This window comes from Ursus maritimus, unplaced genomic scaffold (assembly GCF_017311325.1).
Source record: "Ursus maritimus isolate PB19 unplaced genomic scaffold, ASM1731132v1 scaffold_26, whole genome shotgun sequence".
Classification (NCBI taxonomy): Eukaryota; Metazoa; Chordata; class Mammalia; order Carnivora; family Ursidae; genus Ursus; species Ursus maritimus.
In genome coordinates, this window is record NW_024425119.1 from 28790536 (window position 1) to 28802758 (window position 12223).

General features: G+C 37.1%; 1 protein-coding gene across 7 annotated transcripts in view; it reads left to right on the top strand.

Moving 5' to 3' along the window:
• BICD1 (BICD cargo adaptor 1) overlaps positions 1-12223 on the top strand; it is a 221284-nt gene that overhangs the window by 55388 nt on the left and 153673 nt on the right. The window contains exon 3 of one of the 7 annotated variants that reach the window (XM_040642315.1): positions 5835-5940. The exons of the other annotated variants lie outside the window; for them this stretch is intronic. Coding sequence (XP_040498249.1) covers positions 5899-5940 — 42 coding nt within the window. The 5' untranslated portion in view covers positions 5835-5898. The remainder of the gene's footprint in view (positions 1-5834; positions 5941-12223) is intronic. 7 annotated transcript variants of the gene reach the window in all.

Below are 12223 nucleotides of genomic sequence, written 5' to 3' on the forward strand. Positions count from 1 at the left end.
TACAAGAAGAATCCCGATTATGTGTCTATCTGTTGTGAGGAGATAAAACAGTGTTGCACCTACATGTGAATCCTGGTCAGAAGCTTTCATTTCCATAATAGAAGTGGGCTTAATGATGAGGTCTTCTAAATGTACGGATCTGGGCTCAATCCACGTGGCATCATTTTTCAGACAAACTGAGCCCCAGAGAGGTTGTCTTGTCCATCAAATATAAGATTTAAAATATAATCACCCAAATTTATTCTTAAAATGGTGACACGATGAGACTTTTCACTTTGAGACTGAGATCAAGATCAAGATATCTGTTCTCAAAAACTGAGTGCCCTCCCCGAGGGTACCTCTCTGTAGGAGGACATACATTCCTGCCCTGCTGAAGTCAAACATGGCTACTTGAGTTGTTTGGGCCTGTGAACTAGGAGCAGAAGCAACATGCCACTTTCACACAGAAGCCTTGGGAGTGCTTGCGTGGTGGGCCCTTTCACTCTTGCCTTCGTCAGCATGATTGGCAATGGTCCAGGTGTGGCGGGTCTGTTAGCCTGGTCTCAGTCGCAACTGCCCCTTGATGGGATTGTGGTGGGAACTAGAAATAAGCCTTTACTGTTGTTTTCAAAACATAGTCACCTTAGGAAGTGTGATATAGAGTTTTCCTATGAAGAGCAAAATTTTGATGCTTCCTTTCCTTATAACTTAAGGTCTGCACACAACATTCAATAATTGTTTCTTATTTTGTGGTGCCTCAAACAGGGCACCCTCTGTTCTCACCCATCAGGAGTAAGCAGTAAGGCTTATGTCACAGTGCTGTTATGATGGAGCTAGCAATGTGAATGCTTCTCTTTGTTGTTATTGTTATTTGTATATTTACATTTTTAAAATTATAATACTAAAACTGCTGGTGTTGAGCACCAGGCTTTATGATGGATTTTTTCCTTCCCTTCTCGCTTCTTTGCGTCAATGTTTCCTTCTGTTCTCCTCTCCTCCCTTCCATATTTATTTCTGCTTTGGACTGAGCACGAACGCATGCATTACTGGCTGCTTTTATCTACCTTTATGTAGTAAATCTAGAATGACCAGTTACCCAAAGAAGGAGTAAGTGGCTAGAGAACCAGACTGATTATAGTCAGTGGAGGGTCACCAGGCGTGGACATCTTTGTGAGAGGGAGTGATTAGTTTGCTCTTACACTAGGTACTGGTTATATAGAGATGAAAAGAGAAGGATTCTTCACTCAAAAACCTTAGAGTCTGGAAGGGAAATAGACATGCCAGCAAAGTACTTTGTTTGCTAAACTCGAATCTCTGTAACACTTTAATGTGGAGACAAAAGCCTTTCCTGAGAAAAGGCAGTATGAGATCCAGAGTCCAGAGCTTTCTGCCCCAGGCTTAGAGTAGATCTGGCTGATTTCACCTTCTTCGCACTCACCTACATACTATTGGTCTTACACACAACGTCAGATCTTTTAAAGGTGTGCAGAATTCCCAGGACTCAGACCCTCTTACCTACTTCCTGTGTAGGGAGGTCCAAAGTGACTAATCCTCCAGGGCTTTTATAGATCGGTTGGTGTTATAGGAGATTTTGACATGCTAGGACAGAACATCCAGTTATTCCTGCCTGTGCTTACCATGTGCCAGAATTGGAAATCCACTGCTAAATAAGACAGACAGGGTCTTTGCTCTCAAAATGCTTATGTGCTATACATTAATACTGTGAATTTCCTTCTGTACCATGCCCTAGCAAGTCATCCTCTCTTCTATTTCTCATCTTTAATTATGCATTGTTCGGTTGTTAAACCAACTTTACCAGGTAGGGTTATGCCAGGTGACAGCATAAACCAACTAATACCAACAGCGTAAAATGCCCGAGTTTACCACTTGCCTCTGCTCTCAGCTGCTGGCTGGGGGTCCTGCTCCATTCGGGCAGAGCTTTAATTGACTCCCGTCAACTGCATTACTCCTAGATACTAACTTCTGCTCAGGTTCCTTAAAGCTATGTCCCACTTACCTGATTGGCTGTCTCAGTAGAGCTGCTGAGTAGCCGACATAGCGTGGTGTCAACTTTTCTCTCTGCTATCTATTAGAACTTTAGCTAACATGATCATTTTTATAAGTATTCTCTTTAGAAACAAAGAAATGGGAGGGAAGGGAGATAAGAAGGAAAGAAAGGAAGGAAGGAGGGAAGGAAGGAAAAAACAGCTAGAGTCATGCTTACCTAGTTTCAACTTGCGAATTTTGCTTCTTTTCTTACCAATGCAGTAGCCCAAAGATAGATCAAACATCCTCATACTGTAATCCCCAAATTCAAACCTGATTTTTATCCAGTCTTTAGAAATTATTAGTCACTTACTTTATTTTGTTTATTTTTCTTTGAAAAAATAATTTATATATAGTTGCCAGATGTTTTCATCAAACTCTTCTCCAAGAAACTTGAACATATTTAGAATTCAATAAATAGTGGTTGGATAAATGAATATGAACTCTGTAGGAATCACTTATTCCACAAATGGTCCCTTACCAAAATTTCCAGAAACAAATTTTTGTATTAAATCAAAACACAAAACAAAAAACCAATTCTGCTTTTTCCCACAGAGTTTACAATAGCCTTTAGAAAATAATCTTGAACATATTTCAGTCTTGTTTATGGTAAAAATAAAAAGACATCATCACATTTTTCTTTTGAGTATTGTTTTCCTCCATAATTCACAGGCATTCTTTGTCTATTATGATTATAACTTTAAAGCCTTAATCCACTGGAATTATTCCGTATTTTCTTCCAGTTGGATAGCCAATTATGTCAGCATAATTATACTATTCTGCCCTATGAAATGAATTGCCATCACTGTCTTAGACTCACCTTTCTACATATATCCTGTTCTGCTTCACTGATCTATCGTCTGTAGTTAGGCCAGTATAATGTTTGAAAGCATTGTTGTTAACAGAAATTTAAAAATAGTAGAGACTCTCTTCACTTTTCTTATTTTTCATGATTTTCCTGATTCTTTCCAGATTTTTATTTTTCAAATATGTAATTATAAATCATTTAGCTCCAAAACCTCATCGGAATTCTAACTGGAATTGCATTTCATCTTCTGATTCATAAGCATGAAATGGATTTCCATTTATTTGTCTTCTTTTATGTTTTTTTTTTTTAAGATTTTATTTATTTATTCGACAGAGATAGAGACAGCCAGTGAGAGAGGGAACACAAGCAGGGAGAGTGGGAGAGGAAGAAGCAGGCTCATAGTGGAGGAGCCTGATGTGGGGCTCGATCCCAGAATGCCGGAATCACGCCCTGAGCCAAAGGCAGATGCTTAACCGCTGTGCCACCCAGGCGCCCCTTCTTTTATGTTTTTTTGATATAGTTTTCTTTATATAACATTTGTACCATTCCAACAATAATTTATACTGTTTTGTAAATGGAATTTTATTTATTGATTGAGTTTTAAAGATTTTATTTATTTATTTAAGAGAGAGCATGAGCTGGGGTGGGGGAGGGGAGAGGGAGAAGCAAACTTCCTGCTGAGCAGAGAGCCCCAGACAGGGCTCAGTACCAGGATGGAGCTCAATCCCAGGGCGGCTAGGTGATGACCTAAGCCAAAGCAGATGCTTAACCGACTTGAACCATCCAGGCGCCCCTGTAAATGGGATTTAAAAATTTTCTCTTTCTACCTGGTTATTATTAGTATAGAGAAAAGTGATTGATTTTTATTAGCCCTTTATTTGTTTGATTTATTATTTGCAAACATTTATTAGTTGACCTTTCCTGGGGTCTGTTTCCTGTTTTGAATATAAGAACAAGATAGATCAAGTTTACCTTGCTTATTGTTTTATTCCCATTCCAGCAGGTCTAATGAATGAATGAACGAATGAACTTCTTTTTAAAAAGAGTTGGAGAGGAGATTCAACAATCTGCTCTACTTTTCCTTTTCTTTTTAAAATAAATGTGCTTCTAACACATACAGAACTTAACACCCTTGGATTCTTGCTGCCAATAAATTGGGAAGATTCTTCAATTTTTTCCTTAGCTTTTTAAAAACAACTTTATTAGGGGCGCCTGGGTGGCACAGTGGTTGAGCGTCTGCCTTCGGCTCAGGGCGTGATCCCGGAGTTCTGGGATCGAGCCCCACGTTGGGCTCTTCCTCTATGAGCCTGCTTCTTCCTCTCCCACTCCCCCTGCTTGTGTTCCCTCTCTCACTGGCTGTCTCTCTCTCTGTCGAATAAATAAATAAAATCTTTAAAAAAAATAAATAAAATAAAATAAAAACAACTTTATTAAAGTATTTTGTGTATCATAAAAATCACTCATTTCAAGTGCACAGTTAAATAACGATTTTTAGCAAATTGACTGAGTGGTACAATTGTCACTATAAATTGGATTTAGAACAATTTGAGCCTCCTAATAAGATCCCTCACGTATAATTAATCTCCGTTCCCACCTCCATCCCCAGCCCCAGGCAACCACTAATCTATTTTTCGTTTCAATGGATTTGCTTATTCTAGACATTTCACATAAATGGGATCATATAATATGTGACCTTTTGTGACTAGGATATTTCACTTCACATAATGTTGCTGAGGTTCATTCATATTGTGGCATGTATCAGTATTTCATTCCATTACTAGTAAATAGTATTCTATTGTATGTTATACCACTTTCTGTCTATCCATTCAATAGTTAGACATTTAGATTGTTTCCACTTTTTGGTTATTATAAATAATGCTGCTGTGAACTTCAGATGCAAGTCTTTGTGTGGATAGATGTTTTCATTTCTCTTGGGTAGGTATCTAGGAGTGGAATTGCTAGTTCATTTGACTGTTTTTGAGAAAATGCCAAACTATTTCCCAAAGTGACTGTACGGTGATGTATATTATATTCCTAGCAGTAGTGTATAAAGTTTCTGATTTCTTCTTCCTTAACTCTTTCCTCCCAACTGTTGTATGATTGAGATATGATTTACATTGAGGTACAATTTATATATGATAAAATTCTCAGATCCTTTTTTTTTTTTTTAAGATTTATTTGAGAGAGAAAGAGAGTCTTAAGCAGACTCCATGCTGAGTGCAGGGCACAGAGCCTGAGTTGGGGCTTGATCTTAGAACCCTGAGATCATGACCTGAGCCGAAATCAAGAGTCAGATGCTTAACCAACTGGGTCATCCAGGTGCCCCTAAAATTCTCAGATCTTAAGTGTACAATTCAATGAGTTTTAACAAATGTATACATGTGTGTGTACAACCACTCTGTCAAGATATGGGACATTGCCATCACTCTAGAAAGTCCCCTTATCTCTTGCCCCTCAGTGGCAATTACTGTTTTGATTTTGATCATTGTGGATTAGTATCGCCTATTCTAGAATTTCACAGAAACTGACTCATACAGATGTGCTCTTTTGTGTTGACATTTTTCGCTTAACATAAGGTTTTTGAGTTTCATCAGTGTTGCTGTGTTTATTCTTAGTAATTGTTCTTTTTTATTGTTGAGAATATTTCAGTGTATAAATGCACCATATTTTATTTATCTATTTACCTGTTAATGGACATTTGAGTCATTTCTAGTTTATAGTTATTAGGGACAAAGCTACAATTGAACATTCTTATACAAATGTTTTTGTTTACATGCTTTCATTTTTCTTGTATAAATACCCTAGAGTGTAATTACTAGGTCATAAGGTAGTTGTATATTAACTACTGATATATCTGATATTGTCACCTTCTGCAATTTCTACAAGAATTACAGTTTTTAAAATATCATGTGTTTGATTTTTTAAATAATTGTATAATTTGCTGATATAGTTAATTTTATCTTTTATGATATTTTACTGATGATTTAATTTTCTTGTATAGAACTTCTAAAAAACATTTAACAATGATGGTGATATTTGGCATTCTGTTGCTGATTTGAATCGATATGGTTTTGATACATCACCATTTGGCACGATGTTTGCTTTTGGTAAGCAGTCTTTATCATACTTAAATTGTTTTAAGTTTTCCCTATTTTACGTAGTTGCTGAATTTTACCCAATACATTGTGGACATCTCTTAATATCTTCCTTTACTTCTCTTCCTTTTTTTGTTGAGATAATAAAATATGTTTATAGATTTCCTGAAAACGAACTAACTTATCATTCCTGAAATAAATCTTATAAAAGACAGAATATAGAAATAGGATTTTATAGAAGAGGAAATCCAGATGAGCAACAAACATAAAAAGAGGCTCAACCTTAGTTTTAATGAGGAAAATGCATATTAAGGTAACATCAGTATACTGCTGTTCATCCGTAAGCTTAGCAAAGATGGTGACAATACTCAGTACTGGTGAATTTTAAAGAAAAGAACACACTCATATGTGAGGGAATGTAAATTACTATAGCCTTTTGGGAAGACTATCTGGCAAATCTTTAAAAACTAATAATGCATATAATTATTAAGTCATATATCTATGATCTATGATCTAATAGTCATGGTCTTGCCTTATGCTGGAATAGCCTTATAATATTTTTCATTATTTTCATGCCTTATAAGAATTGGATTTTATATTGTGAATGAGTGAGACAGTTTTTTTTTTTTTTAAGATTTTATTTTTAGGTAATCTCTACACCCAACATAGGGCTCAAACTTACAACCCCAAGATCAAGAGTCACATGCTCAACTGACTGAGCCAGCCAGGCTCTCCAAGTGAGACAGTCCTATAACCAGAACACTGAGTTCTTGAGTAATAAATGTTACCCTTGATTAGCACGTAAACTTGAAATAACATTATAATAACATTCTAATTACCTGATCATTATCTTAATGGTGTGTAAACACCAGGATTTTGTATAGCAGCAGAGTAAGGAGTATGAGTGGCATAAATATTAAAGAGTGCCATCCTTTAAGAAATTTATAATAAAAGGGGTGCCTGGCTGGCTCAGTCGGTTAAGTGTCTGCCTTTGGTTCAGGTAGTGATCCTGGGTCCTGGGATTGAGCTCCACGTCAGGTTCTCCGCTTAGTGGGAAGCCTGCTTCTTCCTCTGCCTGTTGCTTGTTCTCGCTCTCTCTCTGTCAAATAAATAAATAAAATCTTTTTTTAAAAAAGAAATTTGTAATAAAAAACATATGCTGCTCTTAAATGGACAACTCCAAGAATTGATGAGATATTTGCTTTATAAAAGCAATCACTAATGCTTAAATTATAACTTTAAACTGTGAAGTTTACAACATAGAAAGGTTTCTTGTATTGAATGCCCATGGCTTCTGGCAATAATGTCTTATAATAGAGAAGAAAAGAAAGTGCTCTGTTTTTCATAGTCTAACTAGAATAATTTAAAGATAGCGTGTGTTCTTTATTTTCCATTCTCTTTTTAAAAAACAGAGTTTTTTCATAAAATGTGCATTTTCTCCCTAACATACTAGATTTCTTTTTATTTAGACTTAATTTAAGTATTCAGTAATAGTAGCATAATGTTTGGATACAGACTCAAGCTGAATCTTATCTTCCTCAATATTAATACAAAGTCAGTTTTATATTATTTTGTATAATGGCAAGAACTAGAAAAATCTGCAGCCCATTAGTAGGGAAATAGTTGGATAAAATCCATATCATGCACTCATGCCTTGATATTTATTTTTATTTTTTTTAAAGATTTTATTTATTTATTTATTTGAGAGAGAGAGAGAGAGAGGGAGAGGGTGAGCATGAGCAGGGGGAGGGGCAGTGTCCCAGTGGGCGTCTTTTGAATCTCTTCCCTTGCCTATGAGAGTGTAAACAAATATGTACATGTTGTGTAAACAAATATATACGTGATTATAAACAAATATATACATCTTATAAAATTTGTATTATGCTACCTACATTTCTCAGCCACTTGCTTATTTCACTAAAAACAAAAGACAAAAAACAAACCCAAGATCAATAGATAAAGATCTAACTCATTCTTTTGGTTACTCATAAAAGTTCCAAGGCAGGGGAGCCTGGGTGGCTCAGTCGGTTAGCATCTGACATTGGATCAGTGTCCTGGAATAGAGCCCTCTGTCCAGCTCCCCGCTTGGTGGGGATTCTCCTTGTCCCCCTGCTCCTCCCCGTGCTCATGCTCACCCTCTCCCTCTCTCAGATAATTTCCTGGCTGAGGATTGGGGATGTCAAAGGAAAAGTGGAAGGGAGTCGAGTTTAAAAAAAAAAAAAAAAAAAAAGGAAACAAGGATAAAAACAATATTTTGAAAAGAAAATTATTTTAAAAGAGTATAAATATTTATGTAAAATAATACTGCAAAACTTTATAATGATAAAATTTAGAAACAGTACAAGTAATTAATGTAATGAATTTTTTTGTGGTTGTTAAAAATAGTGAATACATGTTTAGAATGTGTATTAAATGACAATTCATATTGTCTACTTTGTGCTAATATGATTGAGTGATGATAGGTTTTTTTTTGTTGTTGTTGTTTGTTTGTTGTTTGTTTAACCTAATAGGGAAAAAGAACTGACGTTATTTCTGGAAGTATGAATTACTGCTAGTACTTGTAGTCTGTATTACTTAAATTATACTCTTCCTGGTATAGCTGTAATTACATGAGATTTAGTCATATCTTTAATTAGATAGTAGTCTGATTGAAGGTAGGAATCACTTTTTAAGATTCTATATGTCACTCTCAGCACTCAGAATAATTCATAATTCATAATTTCAAGTGATCACCATTGAACACAGTCCATATGCAAAAATAGACAGCTTTAAAGAGGTCAAAGTGTGAGCTTTTAAAAACAGCAGGCTGTGGTGAAAGTATTCTTCACCCGGCTGCAGGGCTGGTGCTTGCCTGTTGCACTAACCAGCTCCATCACAGTGCTTGCTGGGACTTACGCTGAGTTTCTAAGAAAAGAACAGAGAGGTGAGCTAGGGCAGGACTGGTGTTAAAGGAGACTGATGTGTTTGCTAGGTCAGCAAATTAGTCCCTAATGTACAGGAATTTAGGATTTGATTTGATTAGAATTTGATTAACGTTGCTTTGATTCAAGCTGGAGACTCTACTCCAGGATATCCCATCTGGTGGATGGGCCATAGAAGCAAGAATCTCATGTTAATGTTAAAAAGTCAGGCAGGTGGCCACTTGTTGGTTCTACAAAGTCTCTAACTGTCCAGAAGCCTGGCAACTGACTGGATCGCTCAGTCTGCTCTCCCCAGTGCTGATGTAGGGAGTTCCTCTGTGGATGCTGCTGGCTGTCCTGGCCGACTGCAGGCCAGGCACGTGGGGGTCACTCTCTCCAGCACCTTCCTGCTGAGGTAATAAGTAATGAGTGAGGCTTTGTATTACACTTTCCTTTAAGGGCTTCACACTTCATTTTAGGGAACATAGCTGTTGCTTAGTTACACAGCTCTCTACTTTTGACAGAGCAGCCACTTTCTCCACTCATGGCGGGGATAGGTTTTGGAGTGTGTAAAATATTAACCAAAAAACCAAGTTATACTTCATAGTTCTCTAAAGGCCACAGAAATGTAAATAAATCAGGTTATTCCGCATAGTCGAGGGATCTGGCTTTGCATTTTTCTGTGTAATCTGTTTGTGCCTCTGTAGGAACAACAGGCCACACCTCAAGTGATGAAGCAGTTCTGTGGAGAAACCCATTTACACCAGATTCCGGATGCCATTCCCACCAGAAACGATGCCAAGAATATACTTATATTTTAAATAAATGAGAAAATCAATATCTAGATGAAGTATATATTACAAAGTAGAAATATTATATTATTGGTATATTTATCTATCCATTTTGACTAAAGTCGAGCCTGACAGAAAAATATCAATCCCTTCTTAAAATAGATAAAACACATTTTGAGGTAAATTGTTTTTCTTTCTGTTGTACTAGCCCATGCTTAAAATTTAATGATATGACAGTGTAGGGGAGGAAAAAATTTTTCTCAACCCTCTTCGGTGCCTGGCTGGGTCTGAGAATTAAACTGACAAAAAGACAGATTACCAGGAGAAAAACATACAAATATATTTAATATTAATTTTTTGTGATATGGGAGCCTTCATAAGGAAATGAAGCCCTGAAGAAGCTGTTAAGCCTGAGTATTTTTATGCTAAGTTTGATGAAGAGTGGGAAAATTTGATAAGTCAGAGAGTATGAGATTAGTGAAGTAAACTGGAGGAGACTTAGCAAGACCTGTTTGTTCGTATTCTTCTTCTCAGTGTCCACTTGTCTTCGGAGGTAAGGATGCTCCTTTCCTCCCTTACAGGGAAGACACCTCTTATACAAAGGTTCTATGACCTGTTTTAGGATGGAAGATGGGGGGAATGAGGGAAGGTCTTTCCTACTTCTGCCATTTTTTCAAACTCCATCAGCTTAAAATTTTCAACATGCCAAGTTGCCATATTTTGAGGTAGTGTATCCTGAACCCCATCAATAGGTTGAGTAGGAAAGGAATCTAAATTTCTACTTTTTTGACTCCCAGTATGCTAACTTTACTAAAACTATGAAAATAAGCAAGATATTTTCATAGCTATAATACTGATTTTTAAAACTTACATGAAGATTGTATATTAGGCTGAAGTAATTCATCGCTTTGTAGTAGGAATAAAGTGGACTCAACGTGGAGGATTTCCTCTTGTATGAGGCAAAGAAGCAAGGCAGCAAAACCCTACTTAACCACTGAACTCAAGCCCAGACTTGAATTCCTCTCTCCATATGAAGTGGCATAGCTGGGGAAGTCTGCACCTAGACTTCAATGCTCCTGAGTTCTTGGGTCCAATAATTAGCTTTAATGCTCTGCTTAAAGAACCCTGAGGATTTCTCCCTAGACATTGCAGTCATCCACGGAGACATGTTTTCTGGGTCTGCTTTTCCTTCTTCCTCATGGATGGATATCTTTCTGTCTTCCTGAAGAGTCTCTACTTCACTTAGCCTTTCTTTTTTTTAATAAATACTTTATTTATTCATTTGAGACAGAGAGAGAGAGAGAGCATGAGCAGGGGGAGGGGGAGAGGCAGAGGGAGAGGGAGAAGCAGATTCCCCGCTGAGACAGGAGCCAGCCTTGGGGCTTGATCCCAGGATCCTGGAATCATGACCTGAGCTGAAGGCAGATGCTTAACCATCTGAGCCACCCAGGTGCCCCCACTTAGGCTTTCATCTAGAGGGAGATTCAGACGATTTATAATAGGCACGAGGTACATATTCTACTTACACGATTCTGGAGGTAGGCCTTTCTCTTGATGTTTTCTGTGGTTACACATTTTATTTCTTTATCAGATTTCCAAATATACTTTCCCTTGTCTCCTTCATTCTCTTCTGCAAAGGTTTTTCTAGGCAAGGTTACCGAGCTCTACTGGAAGTACATGGTACCCTTGCAGAATCTAAAATAAGGGCAACATCTCAGAGATATTGTGGGTTTGGTCCCAGACCACTGTAACAAAGTAAATGCAATAAATAAAGTCAAATGAATTTTTTGGTTTCCCAGTGCATATAAAATTTATGTTTGTACTAAACTGTAGTCTATTATATCTAAAGTGTACAATAACATTATATCTAAAAAATGTACATACCTTGATTTAAAAATACTTTATTGCTAAAAAATGCTGACCATCATCTGAGCTTTCAGGGAGTCATAATCTTTTTGCTGGTGGAGGGTCTGGCCTCCATGTTGATGGCTGCTGACTGATCAGGGTGGTGGTTGCTGAAGGTTGGGGTGGCTGTGGCAATTTTAAAAAATAAGACAATGACAACAGTAAAGTTTGCTGTATCAATGACTCTTCCTTTCACGAACAATTTCTCTGTAGCATGTGATGCTGTTTTTTTTTTTTATTTTTTTTTTTATTTTTATTTTTTTATTTTTATTTTTTTAAATGATTTTTTATTGTATTATGTTAGTCACCATACAGTACATCCCCGGTTTCCGATGTAAGGCTCGATGATTCATTAGTTGTGTATAACACCCAGTGCACCATGCAATACGTGCCCTCCTTACTACCCATCACCGGTCTATCCCATTCCCCCACCCCCCTCCCCTCTGAAGTCCTCAGTTTGTTTCTCATAGTCCATAGTCTCTCATGTTTCATTCCCCCTTCTGATTACCCCCCCTTTCTTTATCCCTTTCTTCCCCTACCGATCAACCTAGTTCTTATGTTCCATAGATGAGAGAAATCATATGATAGTTGTCTTTCTCTGCTTGACTTATTTCACTTAGCATTATCTCCTCCAGTGCTGTCCATGTTGTAGCAAATGTTGAGAACTCGTTCTTTCTGATAGCTGAGTAATATTCCATT